General features: G+C 46.1%; 1 protein-coding gene across 1 annotated transcript; it reads right to left on the reverse strand.

Annotated features, from left to right (window-relative positions):
• Positions 1-10,697: 10,697 nt before the first annotated feature.
• On the reverse strand, positions 10,698-15,916 carry DLX3 (distal-less homeobox 3). Its single transcript, XM_051994783.1, has 3 exons — positions 15,146-15,916; positions 14,015-14,205; positions 10,698-12,247 (listed from the first exon to the last, which is right to left on the reverse strand). Exons 1-3 carry the CDS (start codon positions 15,468-15,470, stop codon positions 11,903-11,905), a joined length of 861 nt encoding a protein of 286 aa, XP_051850743.1. The 5' UTR covers positions 15,471-15,916; the 3' UTR covers positions 10,698-11,902.
• Between the last annotated feature and the right edge of the window lie 2,895 nt (positions 15,917-18,811).

Below are 18,811 nucleotides of genomic sequence, written 5' to 3' on the forward strand. Positions count from 1 at the left end.
AACTGTAGGAACTGAGTGTGGATCACAACATAGTATTTTCACTTTTTTGTTGTGGTTTGCTTGCTTTTTGTTTTCTTTCTCATTTTTTCCTTTTTTGATTTGATTTTTCTTGTCCAGCATGATAATTGTGGACATATAAATGGAAGAATTGCATATATTTAACATATATTGGATTACTTGCTGTCTAAGAGAAGGGGTAGGGGGAAGGGGAGGAGAAAAAATTTGGAACACAAGGTTTTGCAAAGCTGAATGTTGAAAACTATGCATATATTTTGAAAATAAAAAGCTCAAACAATTGTATTTTGATATCATTAGCCCTAAAAATAATTGGGAAAAAAACATACTATTAAAAAACACAGCATTATTCTGAAGATAGAGCCATGGATTGTGTCAAACTATCAAAAGGCCCTTATAAACACATCTAACATCCTTGGGTTTCTAAAGTTTAGTCTATTGAGAGATCCATTGGACTTGTATTTACTACCACCACAAGGGGCTATGTATGTATAAAGGTTTATGTATCTGCACATGTTTTTGTATTTGTGTGACTGTTTATGAGTATATGTATATATGTGGGTCTTTGTGGGAGGATTATTTTCTGCATGTGTATATTCACATTTCATGTGTGTACATACAAGTATAGTTCTGTGAATGCAGGCATCCTGGTCATCATGGGAAAAAAGAATGGGTGGGATTATGAACAGATAGATTCCTGTTTCTGACTTCTCATGGACTCTCAGTTAGAGGGGATGGATAGGTGATTGTTTCCAACTTCCTATCCCATTCTAGAATCTCAGAATTACTCCGACCGAGTCTTGTTTAGTGATGTCTTAGATGGTGGAACTGTCCTCAACACCAATGTCCCATATGCCTTCTTCAATCCTTAGTTTTTCCAGGAATATAAGTAGGGAAAGGTAGGGGTCCGGAGGCAGTTGCCCTGGGAAAAAAAAGGATGCTTCAGGCACGATGGATGTCAGAGACAGTGAGCACACTTCTTGAGGGTAAGGGAATGATCCTATCTGTAATACCCTCCCCCTCCCATCATTGACACACCCCTAGCCACTAAGATATCATCCCGAATTTTTTTTATCTTTTAACTACCTGACTTCTTTGCTGATCTTAGACTGGATTGATTTGGTGATGTTTCAGATGGTGGAAGCCTCCTAGGATTTGCAGCTAGAAATAAGCAGTTAATCCATCAATAAGCATTTTTTTTTTAAAGACCTAGCTTGATGATAGGCACTGGGAATATACAAAGACAAAAAGAAAAAAACTTTCTTATTTAAAAGTTTTTATTCTCTTAGAGAACGTGAACAACAGAAAAAGGTTTGCTACATCTAGACCAATTCTATCATTTTACTGATAGGAAATTGAGACCCAGGGATGAAATTATAGGTCACACAGCTATTAGGAAGCAGACACAGATTTCAAACTCTGGTATTCTGTTTCCAAAGCTAAGCTCTTTCCACTTGTTGGGACTGAATCATTTTTAAAAAAATGAATATTGTATTAATTTGTTTTATTTTGACTTCACTAAGTCCTTCAAAGTTGGTTATTTTTATAACACTGATTGCATTGTATAAATTGGCCTCATAGTTTTGCTCGTTTTGCTCTGCATCAGTTTATACAAGTCTTCCCAAGGTTTTCTAAAACCATTCCCTTCAGCACTGCTTACATATTAGTATTCCATTTTGTGATTGAATTCTAAAATGCACAGCTCCTATTTCACCTCTTCCAAACCCTCTCAAATCCTTTTTTTCTCTCCCACTATACTCTTTTGTCTCTCTCTTCCTGTCTCCTATAATAATTAAACAGCTGAAAGGCAAATTTAGAAATTATTAACTTAATCCTCTCGTTATTCAAAGAAGGAAAACTGAGAACCTGAGAAGGACAGTAACTTGTCAAAATTATACAGATAGCCAGTGGCTGAGATGTTCCAATTCCTAAATTTACTTTCTTTTGCACTTCTCTCTTTTTCTTTCTCTGCTCTATTTTTCTCCATTATTCCATCTTATCCTCTTCTCTTTCTTGCTTTTCCCCTCTTCCCTCCCCTCTTTTCTCTCCCCCCTCTCCTCTTCTCCTATATCTCCCTCTCTACGCTCCCTACTTTTTTTCTCTCTCCTCCCTCTTCCATTCTCTCTCCCTCTCTCTCCTCTCCCCTCCTTTTTCTTCTCTCTGTGTCTGTCTCTCTGTTTTCTCTTCCTCCCTCCTTATCTTTCTGTCTGTCTTTCATCTGTTCCTACTTCTCTCTCTCCTTCCCTCTCTTCTTTCTCCCCCTATGCTTCTCTCTCTGTCTCTGTCTTCCTCCCTTCCCATCTTTCTGTCTTTTTAAATCTGTTTTTCCCTCTTTCTTTCTCCCTTCCCCTTCCTCCCCCCTTCATTTCCCCTTCCTTTCTCTTCCTCCCTCCTTCTCCTCCCTCTTCCCTCCCTCCTTTCTTTCTTGCCCCTCCCTCCCCTCCCCCCCCCCCCCCCCCCCCCCCCCCCGTCTCTGTAAATATCTTTCTGTTTAGAGGTTTATATGTCCATGTGGGGCAAGCTTGGGTTACATGAGGATTTCCTGATGACAGTCAAATGAGGTCTAAGAAACGCTCTGCAGAAATGACTTGTATCCAAGGACTTGGAACCACCCACATTTGAAGCCTGATTAGCCAGGAGAGGAAGACATGCCTTCCTTACTCAATATTTTTCTGTCCTCAACTTTGTCTAATAACCCATTCCAAACCTCTGCTTTCCTTCCTTCGGAGAGGCACTAAAGCTTGGGGGATGGAGAGCTAAATTTGGAGATCAGAAGAACTGGATTGGAATCCTTCCTCTGATTCTTGCTAGCTCTGTGACCATGGACAAATTACTCAACTTTTCTGACCCTCATCTGTAAAATGGAAATAGTAATAACATCTATCTTGAAGGGTTGTGGTGAGGGTCAAATGGGATAATGAATGGAAAATATTTTCCAAACCTTAAAGTGCTATATTAATGTAAACAATTGGTTATTATTGTTATTATTATCATTATTATCTTCAATGTAGGTCAAATCTTTCTACATAAGATCATAAGATTTAGGGCTTTGAGAACTAGTTCTGTGAACTCTTTCCTTCTCCTCCTCATCTGATTCCATTGACCCCACTAAGCTCCCTCTCTAAAATCTCAGTTTCCTCCATCCATCTTCTCCCTCCCCTCCCCCGCTCCATCACTCTGCCACCTGAGGCAAGTCACTTTAATCCTTCTAGGCCATTGTCTTACTTGTTCAGGGAAGCACTAATTCTGGTCCTTGGGAGGGCTGGAAGGTGGGGTGTGGAAGGGGTGCCACACACATTGCATGCTGTGGCTGTATGCCCTTGGCATGTTGGGCAGGGCATGGTGTTGTTTGCCAGGTGCAATGTGAACTCACAGTGAGTGGGAGAATGGCCTTCTCCCCTCCCTACCCCAACATTCCCCCCCACTCCAGCTCCAGCTAATCCCTCAGGGTGGAGTCTCAGCTCCCCACTTAGTCAGCACATCTTGCAAATCCCGAATGAAGTTGCCCCAGGGAGAAAAAAACCAAGAATCTGGGCACTTGTGGCCCCTCTCCTTCTGAGGCTCTCCCACTTGTCCCGTTCTGCCAGTCTAACCCTTCCTTCCAAATTTCTCCTCATTTTCATTTAAGCCCTCTCTCCTCTGCACTGTCTCCTACAATCCCATCACACTTAGATGTCTCATCCTCTGCCTCAACTTTCCCCAACCTGTTTCCTCCCCTTCTGTCTCACTTCCTTCTCCAGGAAGCTTTCTCTCATTCAGTTCTATTCAACTTTGTTCCCCATCCACCTTCCCCATCCTCAAACCTACTTCGGTGCTGAGATCCATATTGACCCTGTTCATTTGTTTATGTTACTGACTCTCTGTTCACCAAATGTGTGCCCTGTCTCCTCTTTAAAACTGGGGGTTTTCCTAGGGCCAGAGCTGAAGGCTCTCCTTCAACTGAATGTTCTCCCACTTGTTTAAGCACCTCAAGGATCTTATGTCTAATGTCCCCTGAAATTGTGTGTGTGTATGTGTATATATGTGTATATATATGTGTGTATGTGTATATATATGTGTGTATGTGTATATATATGTGTGTATGTGTATATATATATATATATATATATATATATATATATATATATATATATATATATATATATATAGTTTGAATGTGAACTCTTGGAAGATGGGAGCTGTTTTACTTTTCTTTGTATATCCCTGGTGCTTAGCACAGTTTTGCACATGGTCCGTAATAAATGCTTTTCCCTTCCTTCTTTTCCCCTTTCTTCTCCCTCCGTCTTTTCCTTCCTTCCTTCCTTCTTTCCTTTCATCATTCTTTCTTTCCTTCTTTCCTTTTTTCCCTCTTTATCTTCCTTTCTTCATTTCCAAACTTCACACAGAACTCTGTCTACAAGGGTTGCTCAGTCTAGAATCTGGTGAAAAGAAACTACTGAATTAATCCCTAAATCTTCCTTTGGGGATCCCATGTTTTTAGAACAAAAATGAATTTTGTTCTCTGGCTAAAAAATTTTGGAATCAGAAGACCTATCTCTTCAGTTCAACCTGTATGTGACTTTGGGTAAATGACTTCTACTCTCTTGGATTTCATTTCCTTATCTAAAAAATGAAAGGGATTGTGCTGGATGATCCCCGATGTTCCTTTTAGCTCTAAACTTAGATTCTTCCATGCGCCTGTTTTTTTTTTTTAATTCCTTTCTCCTCCTTCAGTGGGCAGCTGTTGGAAATCTCTTAATGGGGGTGTCCAGCCTCCCTTTCTCCAACAACACCATCCTTGCTGCTATGACTGCTCATGCTCACCCTCAGAGCATTCCTCTAATCCCAAAGCAATTTTCATGTGTGTTTATGAACATGTCTCAGGTTCTTCTCCCTAAAACGCCTGATTTAAGGGAGGAGGAGAAATCCTGATGCCAAGAGAGAGATGTGTTTCAAAATAGCTTGGAGATCCAGAAATCCTTCTTTCTAACAACTCCCACTGTGTGTTCAAGTGAGAAAAGTACTGGATTTTAGGGTCTGTGAGATCCTCAGTAGGTCATTTAACCTTTCTTAACTTCATCTTTTATCATCTGTAAATTAATGGGATTAGACCCATCCCTTCCAATTTTAAATCTATGAGTTTATGACTTTAGAAAGTTCATTTTGCTTTCCTTTGCTTCAGTTTTCTCATCTGAAAAATGGGTCATTGATAGTTTTCTCCCTTTCAGACCTTTAATTTTTTTACTCAATGGAACTCTCCATGTGGGAACTTTACTCCACTAAGACAGATCAGTAACTCTTTTGTGATTTGCAGTTTTAAAAAGTTGTATTGGGAGTGGGAAAGGGGTTTAAGTGACGCCCAGGGTCATATAAAGAGTATGTGTCATAAGTAGGATACAAACCCAGGTTTCCTAACTTTGAGGTCAGCCCTCTCTCCATTATGCCATTCTGACTCTCAATAATACATGCATCCTATAAATGTCCTTATCTTTCATAGGCTATCTAAATTCAGGTAAAATCGTGACTTCTGACATCCCAGGCTCTCAACCAGTTCCTCTTCACCCCAAATCCCTGAGCTTATCCCTAGAGGCTTTAGAGCTTTGGAAAGGAACTCCACCCAGAGCCTTGCCACTGCCAATGATGAAAATTCCCAGGGAGAAAGGGGATCATAGACAGAGATGACTTGGGTCCAGGCACTCAGAATTACCCACATCTGGGACATACTGGGACAGTACAAGGCAAGTGTCCCTTTCTTACTCAGCCCATTTTGTTTCTCCCTTTAGATCTGAGTCCCACCTTTATCTCATGTCATTTCCCCTTAGTCAAGGCAAATTCTTAGTGCCCCCCTTTGCCTCTTAGCCTCCCCCAGGTTGGGAAAGCTGATCTCCTAGCACTCTTGGCTTTTGCATCTCTGGATCCCTGGCCTTCCTGGTAGTTGGTAAACAGCCTATTAAGATGATTAGTGCAGTGTAATTAGAGATGGGAAAACAGAGGCCAGAGTGCTGGTAGGGGTTCCCACCCCCCACTGATGCAGAGCTTCTCCAGGGGCAGGTTGATGCAACTCTGACTGATACAACCAGCCAGGGCTAGTACTCAGAGTTTAGGATGAAGAGTGAACTGATGGTCCAAGTCACAGCTGTCAAATTCCCAAGCAAGAGCTCCTCGTGATTTCTTCCCATTTTCATGATGGAATGCATATATTATGGGAGGCATGATGGATGGTCACTGGTTGTTGAGGTTTAAATAAAAGGAGGAGGTCTATAAGACCACTTTGGAGCATGGAGATTGAGAACCCATCCACTAGTAGGCTTTGCCTGGCAGTAATACCAGAGTATTTGTAGTAGCCAAGAGTATTGCTTCCTCTGGGGTTCACCCAGCCCTCTGTGGTCTCCTGTGGGGAAATGAGGCCAGTAAGGAAGGGAGTTAGGGACTATCACCTGGGGAGAGATTCAGTGATGAGGCATTTTCAGTTGCCAACATTAGATTCAAGGTTGCTGTAGCAATGAGAGTTAGACACTGTTCCAGTTGATGAGTTAGGAAGTATCTAACTTTAAGGCATGGAACTAGAGGGCTCTCCTATTCCCAGCTGAAGGATTAAAAACTATTAAACTGAGGCTTTTAAAGACCACCCTATCCCTGCTGGAAAAGGAGAGAATTAGTCTATTCTAGTGCAATCAAAGGGGCTAGGCTGACTCTAAGAGGACTAAGAATCATCCTTTCTCAGTTGACAGATTTAGGGACCCTCAGTCTATTCTTTTCCCTCTCAGGGGCCTCACCACTGCACCCAAATTGGTGAGGAGTGTATTTCTTCAGTTAGACCAATTCATCTTTTATAGGCAGAGTCCTGCTGAGCTTTATATTAGAACCCAGGCCCTGAATTAAGGTTGGTAGTTAGCAAACTGGATTGTGGGGGAGGGAATGACAAGAAGAGGGGCATTAAAAGAGTTTCCTTGAACCTGCCCTCAAGAAAATCTCCTCCCAAGTTATTGTCCCCATTGGTCCATAGAGGCCCTCAAGACTATGACTCTCTCTCTATGATGTGGATTTAAAAGTTTATGGAATCATAGATTTAGAGCTAGTAGAGATCTTAGAGATCTTCAAGTCTAACCCCTTCATTTTACAGATGAGGAAATGGAGATCCTGAAAGGGCAAGAGGCTTTCTTACCATCACACACAGTAGTGGAGCTGGGATTTGAGTCTGCCTCTCTTGACTACAAGTCTAAGCCTCTTTCCATAGTAGTGATAAGTGGCAAATTGAGATCGATTCAATCATTTAATAAACATTTATTAAGCACATACTATGTGCCCAGTATTGTGCTAAGCCTTGGGATACAATTAAGGAAAAGAAAGGTGATTTCCTGGCAATTTACTAGGAAGGATTGTATACCATTGACTTGGTTCCTCAGATACGGTTCCAGGAGAGATAAACTGAGGTAGGGTAGCCAGGCTGGATGAGGAAATGGTATGGGGGGGAGGGGATCTCTAACCTGAAATGAAAGATACCAAGGACATTGACCTGGCTGATTATTTGTTGGCTATGCTGTGGAGGGAGAGAGGGTTTGGACCAAATGGTCCTTTCCAACTTTTGTGATATCCTATGCCTTGACAGAGATACTGCCTCTCTACCTCCCAAGTATTGCCTAGAGAGGCGGAGGAGAGGGGCTTCCCTTGGCATCTGGAGGAGTCCCCTGCATATAGTAGGTGTCAACAGGTGTGGCCCAGGAGGGCCAGGCCTAGGGAACTGGGCATTTATCCCACTGGCCTCCTCACCATCCCAGGGGCATTTGCCAATGGCTGCCCCACCCTCCTCAATTCTGGCCTCTTGCCAGTCCCTATAGCAGGGAGTGCCCCCCATCCCCATCCTAGCTTCTGTCCATCCCCTTTCCCACTATCCCTGTTTTGCCTTGGTGCCTTTGCCCCACCCCCACAAGGATGCTTGTGGAATGGTGGGGGGGGAGGAGGGAGAGAAGCTGGTCAGGCAAGCTTGGGGGAAGGGAGGAGGAGGAGGAGAAGAAGGAGGAGGAGGAGGAGGAAAGGGAGGTCATGGGGTGGGGCTGACCCCAGCGGGAGGTCACCAGGGCTGTTAATCCAGCCCGACTGCGGGCCTTGGGATGAGCAGGGAGGTATTAGGGAGTTTACAACATCCTTTCATCCTGAAGGCTGCCTACCCGCCCTCTCCTCCTTTCTTTCTTTTCCTTTCTTTCCTTCTGCCTTTTTTTTTCATTCCCTCCCTTTGCTGGCAGCCCAGCCCTAATAAAATGCAGTGTCTCCAGCAAGTCTGCCCGCCTGCCGCCTCACTGCTGCTCCCACCCGCCTGCACGCAGCCCTCAAACCAAACTGCTCCACTCAAGCCCCGCCTGGCAGCTGCCTGCCACCTTAACCCTTGCCAACCCAGCCTGGCGAGTGCTCAGGACCTCCTTCCCTCCTCTCACCTCCTGGAGGGTCCTGCTAGGCTCATCTCAGGATTTCCTTTTACATGTATTTGCGTGACCTGTGGATGAGCCCAAGTGTGTTTGGGAAATAAGGCTCTGCCTTTATTTATGTTTGTGTCTATTGGATGAGACGAACTCAAAGGTCCCATCTAATCATAAAATTCTCTAAGTGTGTGTACGATATAGTGGTATTCCCTGGGGTATGGCTATATACCCACTTCTGCACGTGAGGCTGTTTCCGTGTTTCCTGTGTGAACGTCTCTAGTTGTGTGAGAGTCTAACGAGTCTCTGTATCGGTGGAGTCCTCTCACTCATCTGGTGTTTGTCCGTGTGTTTCTGCATCTGTGTGCCCACGTCTGTCTCTGTGGCTAACTCTGCTGCCGTCGGTCTCTGCTTTTAGTGTTTCCCGGTGTGTGTTTATCTACGTTTGGCGCGGTGCCGTGGGAGCCGCCCCCGTGTGAATAACTCTGACATGTCCCTGTTCCTGTGTCCGTCCGCGGCTGCGAGCCGGGTCTGTGCCCCTTTACATGTTTGCACGGGAGAGACAGATTGCTGTGTTTCTTGGCACATGAACCTATGTGATGCGATGTTGTTGAATGTATGTGTCCATGCGCATAGCTCTTGGCGCTCAGCGTCCAGCTGCCCGGTGAACTCAGTGCCTTCTCCCTCCAGCTGCACAGCTTCCTTTGAAAGGCCCCAGAGCTTGGGGGCTGAAGAGGGTGGAGGTTATGCTGGGGAGGGAGCGGGGCACCCAGCCAGCCCAGAAGACTGAGAGGTGGGAAGCTGGGAGGCCGGCAGCCCTGGCCCCGGTCATTCCGCAGTGAGAGGGTTCTGAGTCAGGGCTTGGTTCTCTCTCGGGGAAGGTAAACACGGAACCCACCCGTCTTCAGACATTAGGTCGTTTGTTTATCTCCCGTCACCATCGCTATCCCCAGCCCAAGTCCCATTTGCCTGGGGTCCCTGCCAGCGAGGGAGGAGGGGAGGGGAGCTGGAGAGGGTGCCTCTGTCTTTAGCCCCCTCCCTCCCCTAAACTGCATGCTCAGCTAGACCAGATACCAGCCCTTTAAGACACAGGAGGTGAGGGGCTCTGGTGGGGGGGAGGGGACAATGAGGTGGGGAATGCCTGTGTAAGCATGTCTGTCAGGAGCCAGAGATCAAAGAGCACCCTCAGGTGACCCTGCAGCCAGTAGAGCAGAGGCAAGCTGCCTGGCAGGGGACGCCACGCTGAGTGGAGTCCTTGGGGCCCTGTCTGCCCAGGGCATCAGCCTGGCACGGGAAGGAGGGTCAAAGAGAAGGAGGAGGTTGGCAAACACAGTCTTTGCTTACTACTTTCATGAACCTGCTACTTGTGTGACCTCAGAAACCTCTGCTTCTCTCAGATTCATGGACGAAGATTCGAGCAGAAATTCTTAATGTGGGATCTACAGACCCAGGGATAGATTGGGAGGGGCTGTGAATTTGAATGGGAAAAAAATTACAAAATTAGTGATTCCTTCGATTTTGATGAAAAAAAAAATCTTCTAAAGGTTTAGGTATTTTACCAGACATCTATGACACAAAAAAGATTAAAAATTTCTTACCTAAATGAGTTTTAAAAATCCCTTCCAGCTCTAAATTCTACATCCTAACAAATTTTTTACCTTAAAACGGTTATCCTTTCTGATACTTCCCCAACCAAGGCTGGGCTGGCATGTAGAGCTTCAGAACAAAGCAAGAATGTAAGAACCCAAATTCAAGTACCAGTATTCTTGCTTTCGCAAGGATGGCAACCCACCAGCTTTGGCATAGTGGAGGAAGAAGGAACACACAGATTTACTGATCCCACCATCCCTACAAAACCTATTTCCCCTTAAACCAGGGACCATCAGCTCTGTAATTCAAGGACTGAGCCCTTCTTTACCCCAAACCCCTCTTCCCAAACTCTCAGTGGGCTAGTGTCTAAACCATGAGTTTTTAAATTCCATTTTTTTATTAATATCAGATATAAAGATGGATCCAGTAAGAAAGCACAAAGGAGGAGGAGGGTAGTATGGTGGGAGTAATCGCCAGGACCATGCTGTCTCTTGGGGTGAGATTCCAGGAGACCCGCATATTTTCCAGCCTTCCCGCCCATCTTTGCCCCAACCAAGCCAAAATCCCCATTCTCTCAGTTCTATACATAGCAAAATGTATACAGGAGGGAAGTCACATAAATAGGAAACCATGGCAGGGAGGAGGTGGTTTCTCTCTCTTAAAAAATATTATATATGTGTGTGTGTGTATATATATATGTATATATATATATATATACACACACACATATATATATTTCTACAGTATTTGGTGTTTTACCACAGAGTAAGAGTAGGAAGAGAGATGAATTTTGGGGTGGGGAGGACGAAAATCCCATGGTACGATCATTCCAAGAGGAAGGAGCTGAACCATTCTGCTATCCCATCCCCCTTTTCTTCCCCTTCATTGGGCATTTTCCAACCCAGTCCAGCCGGGAGAAATGTCTTTCCTCCTATATCCTAAAGGGGATGGCTGTTACTTTTTCTTGGTGGCTGGTTTTCTTCATGACTTGGGGTTTGGGGGCTAAAAATCACCAACTTACTGGAGGAGGAAGAGATGAAGTAGGAATGTGGGAGGAGAAGGCAAAGATGCCCAAGAGGGGAGTTTGGTCCTATTTCTTAACAATGCCCTTCGTTTTCTATTTTTCAACAGCTTTTAGACCAAAGTTGTGCAAAGTTCTGTACACTGAACGAGAAACACAGCCCTGGGGAAGAGAAGGGATCTGGGGTCCTAAAGTAAAAAAAGAACCGCTCAGCAGGTTCCCTTCTTTAAGGCCACAAATAATCAGTCTTTATCCCACTCCGGGTTTTTTCTTTGGTTTAAACCCCATTTCTAATATGGGATTTGAGGGAGGTAGAGAAGGGCAGAGGGGACAGAAAGAGCCTCCAGCCATTCCTTCTAGCCTTCTTACCAAGGGAGTTCATTTAAATGGTCTTTTCAAGAGCTAGTAGGAAGTAAGTCAGAATCTCCCAACTGCTTTGCCAGTACCTCCAAGCACTCTCTCTACTTTGCCCTTCTCCCTTTCCATCCCCCAAATCTCTAGTCCAGAGAAATGAGGCAAGTATCAAATCCTATAAGACAGGAACCTCCCAAAGCCTGTCCAGATTTGTCCAGAGAAGATACTGTCCCAGCTGAGTACAACGCACCCCAACATCTGGGTGGCCAGGTACAGCATGGCAGGGGCAGCAGGGAACAGAGTGTGGGAAATCCCGAGTTCCTATAAAGTTGTTCAGGAAGACCCCAGATCCCTGAAGAAAGGGGGTAGCCTAGGGAGATCAGGGGGATTCTCCCTACCCCTTCCACTCCTTGCTGATTCCTGAGTATCGGCCATGACGGATGCTCCTCTGGCTCAGTCCTGGGTTGTCCTTCGTTGGTAGTGGGTGGGGAGTCTGGGTTCCCCCAGGATCCCAGAACAGGGGTCACTCTCAGTACACAGCCCCACTATTAGGTGGAGGGCCAGGAGAAGTGTGATGTAGGGTGGCAGGAGGTGGGGGCTGCTGTAAGTGAGGTCCGCTCAGGTTCTGAGTGTGATACCAGGAATTGGTGGGGTCGTCCAGGTAGCTGGGGGAGGCGCTATAGGGGAGCGGCGGGGGGAGCTGGCTCCGGGCTGGGGCCGAGGTGCTGTGGGAAGAGGTGTCCCAGAGGGCTGGAGAGGGGGGAGAGTTGCAAGCCATGGAATCGCTGTTGTTAGGGCTGTGCTCCAGGGGTACCTCCCCATTTTTGTAGAGCTTCTTAAACTTGGACCTACGGTTCTGGAACCAGATTTTCACCTGGAACAGAGAAGGGGTTTCAGTTAGTGCAGAGCCAAGAAGAGGTGGAACATGGGCAAGGGGGATAGGGAGTGCATTGGAACAGTGACATTCTCTTTCATATCAGATGCTCATATATACTCAGAGCTACACAGATAAATATACACCTATATACATCTACAGGCACAAATGCCCTCCCCCTTTGTCTCTCCCTTCCCACCCTAGCTATATACAAACGGAGACAACAGTGACATACGAACATACTCAAAGACATTCAACCACACATTCACAAATGTATGGATCCATACAGGGATTCAAGAACCATTCATGGGGGGGGGGTGATATGACTTGGGGACCCTTATGTGTCCTTTGGAGCCTCAGGGAGCAGGTGAACAATGACTCTCCAAATTCCCCTTAGGGTATCCCCCCTCCCCGACATTGTTCCCCACCCCGTGACACTGACAAACAATGATTCAGCTCTCTCACTGGGTGACCCAGATTCCCAGCGGCTGGGCCCCACGCAGCGTCCCACCTGTCAACACTAGGAGGGAGCCAGGCGTCCCGCAACCCTCCCCTCAGGGGCAGAGTGCTGCTGCCAGGATAGGGTGGGAAGGGCCCAGAATATCCTCTTTGGGGCCTTTCTGAGGGGCATCAAAATTGTGCAGGGGGCTTTGAAACCTAATCACTGAACCAGGTCAGGTTTCTTGCCTTTTTTCATCAATCCCTCTTTCCTATCCTGGGTTTGCATGGGCAAGGGAGACATAGCTCAGTCAGTTGGTAGTAGTTGTTTGTGGGGCCTGGAGCTAGAGGTTCCCTTTTCTGGGCAGTGATTGTGTGGTTCACTAGCAAAAAGTAGTGTCAGAGGATCTGAGTTCAAATTCTGATCCTGTCACTTATTATTTATGTGATTTGGGGAAAGTCATGTCACTTCCTCTGGGGTTCAGTTTTCCTCATTTGTAAAATGAGGGGAGTTGGACTATGTGATTTCTAAATACTTTCCAGTACTAAATCCATGAAAATTCTGTGTTTCACCAAGAATGTATTGGGGACCCAGCAGGGATATAGCTCTAGAATTTATATGTGTGTGTATCCATATATTTTTATAAATATACATATAAATTCATATGCTTTTATGTATACACATATATAGACATATACACATATCTACATGGCTACGCTACTACATACATTCAATACATACAGTAACATACAGATACATGCATGCATATAGGTATGTTTTTACTCTTAATACACACACACACACACACACACAAAACAGATATGAACACATCCATGCATATATAGTTCAAGCTAGGAAATGCCATGGAATAGACCCTGATTAGATAAATAATCAGGAATTCTTGGATTAAATAGGAAGGATGGAAATCTCTATTGAGGGGCAGTTAGTCCCCCTCATTATTTTGGTTCCATATTAAATGCATACATATACATGTACCCACATGTAAATATTCAAATATAACCGCTCATTCTAATACTAATATGAAAGCACAAAACTCAAGGATGGGCACATAGCCCTTAGTAGTTAACCAGAAGGACTGTCTATCGATCTCCATACTTAAATTGCTCCCCATATTCCTTTTTCTCTTGCCTGACTATGGCCGGGAAAGGGAGCATCTCAAGTTGAGATCTTAAAAAGACAGCTATAGTGCACCCCCTCCTCCCATTCTTAATGCCCAAAGATTAGGGGTCAGAAAGCAAGAACGTTTCAAGTGGGGCAGCAGGGGCTCCAGCTGCAGCTATGGGGATATGGGAAGAGCAAAGTCTTACTTGGGTCTGGGTGAGGCCCAGTTGAGCAGCCAATTCAGCCCTCTCGGGCAGTGCCAGGTATTGGGCCTTCTGGAAGCGGCGTTGTAAGGCCGCCAGCTGGTAGCTAGAGTAGATGGTTCGAGGCTTCCTGACCTTCTTGGGCTTCCCATTCACCATTCGGACCTCCGGCTCCGGCTCCTCCTTCACCGACACTGTAGGGGGAGGGAGGAGCATGGGTCAGCCTCCAGAGATTTCCTCACTACCCTTTCTAACTCCCCCGAGTACTGCCCTCCCCTCTTCCCCTCTGGGATTTCCCCAGCTTCTGAGTCTCAGTGCACCGGAGTTGAGCAAAATGAGCACCCAAGGGAGGGAGCTGGGGCTCCGGTAAGGGTTGGGGCCAGGCCGGACTGAGTTGGGCTGGGCTCCAGGGCCGCCCACAGCTCGGAGCTCCCCATCCCGTCTGGGTGTCTCTCCAGCTGAGCAATCTATCGTGGCTGGGTGTCTCTCGGGCTCGCCCATAACTAGTTTTACAGTATCTTCCTTCTCTCACCCTTCTCTGTTGTCTTTTTGAAAATTCCGAACACTTTCCTTCCCTGTCTCACGGTGTCTCTTTTTCAACTCCTTCCGCTTCTTGTTCTGGTCTCTTGTTTTGCTCTGTCTTTACCCCAACTCTCTCCTTTTCTATCACCATCTTAGTCCTTTCTCCTTTTCTCTTTTAATTGCCTTCTCTTTGTTTTCTATTTCTCTCTCTCTTTTTTGTTTTTCTTGTCTCCTTATCTCTCTTCTTTTTACATGTTTTCTTTTTTGTTCCCTTCCTCCTTTTTTTTTTTTTTTTTTGCTTGTTCATTTCTTCCTTAAATCTTTCTCCCTGTTCTCCCCGTGACTCTCACCGTTCTCTTCAAGCCTTTCTTTCAGACTTAACTTTTTTCTTTCCTTGGCTCCCGAAGCAGGCATCCAGTCGATCTCCACAAAACTTCACTCTGCCTATCCCATGGGCCCTCTGACACCCTCCATTTTTCACTTGTTTAACTCTACCCCTAGCGCCCTCATCCCCACCCCCCCACCGTGCAGTAGGCGCCCGTTCCTAACTCTGAGCAGTCTATTTCCTCCGCTTCGGAGCTGGATCGCCACTGGGATCGTATCCCTATTTACCTGGATCCTGGGCTGGCAACGGCTGCTCCCGGTAAGCCCCATATTGCCGATAAGAGGCTCCGTAGGTATATTCCGACTTGGGCGAGTAGGCGCCAGTGCCTGCAAGTCCATTGAGATTGAACTGATGGTGATAGGCGTAAGGATTCACCGCCTGGCCATAAGGTTGACCAGTGTAATAATCGTGCTGCGGAGCGCTATAGTAGCCCAGGTCCGTGACTGAAGACTCCGGTAGAGTGGGGGAGTCCTTGGAGCCAGCATGGCAACTGAGTGAGCTGGAGATGTCCGTGAGGATGCTGCTGAGCTTGCGATCGAAGGAGCCACTCATCGTTGCTGGCCGACTGGCGCCGCGCCACCCCCGAGGTGGCTGCAACCCGGAGCGAGCGAGCGAGCGCGGGGGAGGAGAAGTAGCAGAAAGGGGTGGGGGTCGTTAGCAGAAAGGGACGGGAGGCGGGGGCCTCGTTGTCGCGGGTCTCCGGGGGAGGAGGAAGCCAGGGGGGCTCTCAGATCATCGTCTGTTCTGGCCGGCGTTAGGTGCCTCTCTTGTCCCGCGTCTCAGCCAAATGCTGCCAGCTCCGCCCGGCCGGCTGGTTATGGGCTTAATTGTGGAGTCAGGGAGGGTGGATGCTGCTCGCTGATTGGCTGGAAGTATTGCCTTGAAGGCAAAACACTTCTGTGTCTCTCTGTGTGTCTCTCTCCCAACCTCTCTCTCCCACTCTTTGTTGTTACCCTAAACACATATATACACACGCCCCTTAGTCCTCCTCTAGTCAGTCTCTCCCCCCCCCCCCCAATAAATCTGAAGTGTCTCTGAAATGTTATGTCGGCTTGGAGGTGGTGGTGAATAAAAAAAAAAAAAAAAAAAGGAGTTGGAGAGTGGAAAAAAGTAGGCAGGGGAATTGGGTTTGAGAGACCCTGTAAGTGACCACGTGTGTCTCTGACCGACCGTGGGCTTGATTGTGGGCCTAGTTTCTGGTCCGTGTGTGTGTATACGTGTGTGGCTAAGGAATAGAAGACATTCCCTGTGTGATGTTTGTTAAGAATGATGTGTCTAAGTACCTGTGTGCTTACATAAATGGTATATCTACCACCAAGATACACATGTGCAAATTGAAAGTATCCAAATTTGAGGGAAAGGTTTCAAAAAAAATGGGGAGAGTCCATCAAAACTCTAAGGAATAAGTGGACTTGCTAGGTTCTTGACATCCTGAGGATGAGGAGAAAGGTCTTTTTGGAGAGGAGGTGGGATGTCTACTGTATTGCATGATCACAGAATCATAGATGCATTTGGAAGGGACTATAAAAACAAATTAGTTGAACCCCTTCATTTTACAAATAAGAAAACTGGGACTCATTAAGTTAAGTGACTTGCCCAAAGTCACACAGGTTTATATCTGCATATAAGGTTTCTAAAGGTAATGATAATTGGAGTAAAAGATGATATTGGAGAAAATCATGGAAAGAAGTGGGTTAGAGAGGGCAGTGGGGTCTGTTTAACTTACATATTTGAGGGAGGACAGATATTGGGATATTTGATTTTGTTCACTGCTTGCCTTTCTGGAGAAACTATAAATCTGAAATGTGTCTTTATACAGGATGTCCCAAAGTAATTTTAAACTATTAAAATTAAAAACCATCCTAAAACTTTGGTGAAACCTGGTATATGGGGAATGAGCTTGTAGGATTGCTCCTATTTCTGGTATGCCTTAGGAGGGGTAGAGGTATATTAGTTGGTATGTTGAATTGTAGTTTATGTCTATCTCTGCCTTAGTACTGGGAAGAGGGGCTCTTTGTATTTAAGTCTATGGTACAAGAATTATGTGGGGAGGATTTATTTAAATTCATGGGACTGAAATAAGGTGAGCATTCTTGTGTTACTGTATACAAGTTAATGTGTATGAGGGATTGTGTATATGTTTGGATGGAAATGCACCCAGGGTTGCAAAACACAGAGGTTTGTGCATCTGGATGTAGGCACAAGTATGGGTTCCAATGTGTATGTTTGTACGTGTCCCTATCTGGGTATGTGTACAAATATCTCGATATTTCCCCAAGCTTACTTTGCTGAGAAACTTGACAAACTCCTTCAATATTCCCCTCCTTCCTGCTAAACTTTACTTTCTTCCATCCTCCAGTCTAGCCTTCCCTCATACCCCTGTCCCTCAACTTCCCCACGATTTCAGGGGCTTCTACGCCATCTTACGAGGAGGAGGCTCTGGGATGTTCTGGAGTCATGGAACTTGGGGGTATTGTTTTCCCTCCCCCTCTTTCCCAACCTAACCTTCCGACACCCCTCAATTCATCATCTCAACGCCTCGACTCCGGAAAGCTACAGGAGCACGCAGTGCAACCCCACCACCTGCTGGTTATTATAGGTACTACAACTCAGCGGGGCCCTCAACTTGGGTTAGAAAGTTGGGAGTAAGGGGGAAGCATTAATCCTGCATCTCTGTGAAGCATGACAAAGTTGGGGTAAACAGGGCTGAGGAGAATGGAAAAAGGTTTTGAAACTCCTCTTCGCGCCTTATAGAAAGATGAGGAGAGGGTTCCATGACTCCCTCTGTGTCCTCCAAAAATCCTAGATTTCCACTGGGAGGAAATAGTTTTAAAGTGCTTCGAGAACTCTCCTCTCATCTCATCTCCTCTCCTCTTTTCTCCTCTCCTCCCTTCTCTTCTCCTTTCCTCTCCTCTCCTTTCTTTTCCTCTCCTCCCCTCTCTTCTCCTCTCCTCAGCTCTTCTCTCCTCTTCTCTTTCTTCTTCTCCTCTGCGCTTTTTTCTCCTCTCCCTTCTCTTCTCTTTCATTTTAATAGAGGGAAATAATTCAGAAACTGAAGGGAGACACGCTTCAGCTTTTAAAACAGAGGGACAAGGGACTGATCCCCTTTTCCCTAGGGCGCTTGCTGCGTGGGAAAGGTGGGGGCGCGGGGAGTGGGGGTGGAAACGGTATCTGTCTGTCTATCTCCGCGTCCCCCCAGCGCCTATCGCCCGCCACTCAAAGCCCGTGGCGAGGCGAGTTTCCACCCGCTCGGGGTGCCCTCTGTTCTGCTGCCAACAGGGCGCCAAGGGAGCCGGGGGCGATGGGGGAGGGGGAGGGCATAGGGTGCGGCAGTTTCCCCTTCCCGGGAAGTTGGTTGAGTAGGGGAATTAAATAACGAAAAGAGTTTTGAGGCGAGTCGGGGTGGCAGTGGGGAGAAACGGCATGTGTGTGGGTAAAGGGACAGAAAGGGGTGCATTCGAAAGCTCCCTCCCTCTCCCCAACATTCTGGGAAAAAAAGAGGTTAAGTCTAGACAGCTTTCCTGAGGACTCTGGAGAAAAGTGGGAATAGGGAGATCCAGTCTCAGCTTCTGCCTTCCAAAGGGTTAAGGAGGCAATTGGAAGGATCCTTGGATACAGAAGTTGAAGAGATCTCATTTTACAAACGAGGAAATTGAGACCCAAAGAGAAAACTAACTTGTATTAGGTCAGGTAGTTAGTAAGCAGGCACCTGGAAATTTAGGTTCATTGATGCTTCAAACCTAGTATTTCCTGTACATTGCTTAGGCCTCCTTTAACACCAGCTGCTCCCATCTAGAAGCCCCTATATGTTAAAGTATCCTTCCACCCCAGTTTTTGGATGTAAGGAATGAAAGGGAATCTCCTGTGTTCCTATTTACCCTCCTCAGAATTTA

This window comes from Antechinus flavipes, chromosome 4 (assembly GCF_016432865.1).
Source record: "Antechinus flavipes isolate AdamAnt ecotype Samford, QLD, Australia chromosome 4, AdamAnt_v2, whole genome shotgun sequence".
NCBI lineage: Eukaryota > Metazoa > Chordata > Mammalia > Dasyuromorphia > Dasyuridae > Antechinus > Antechinus flavipes.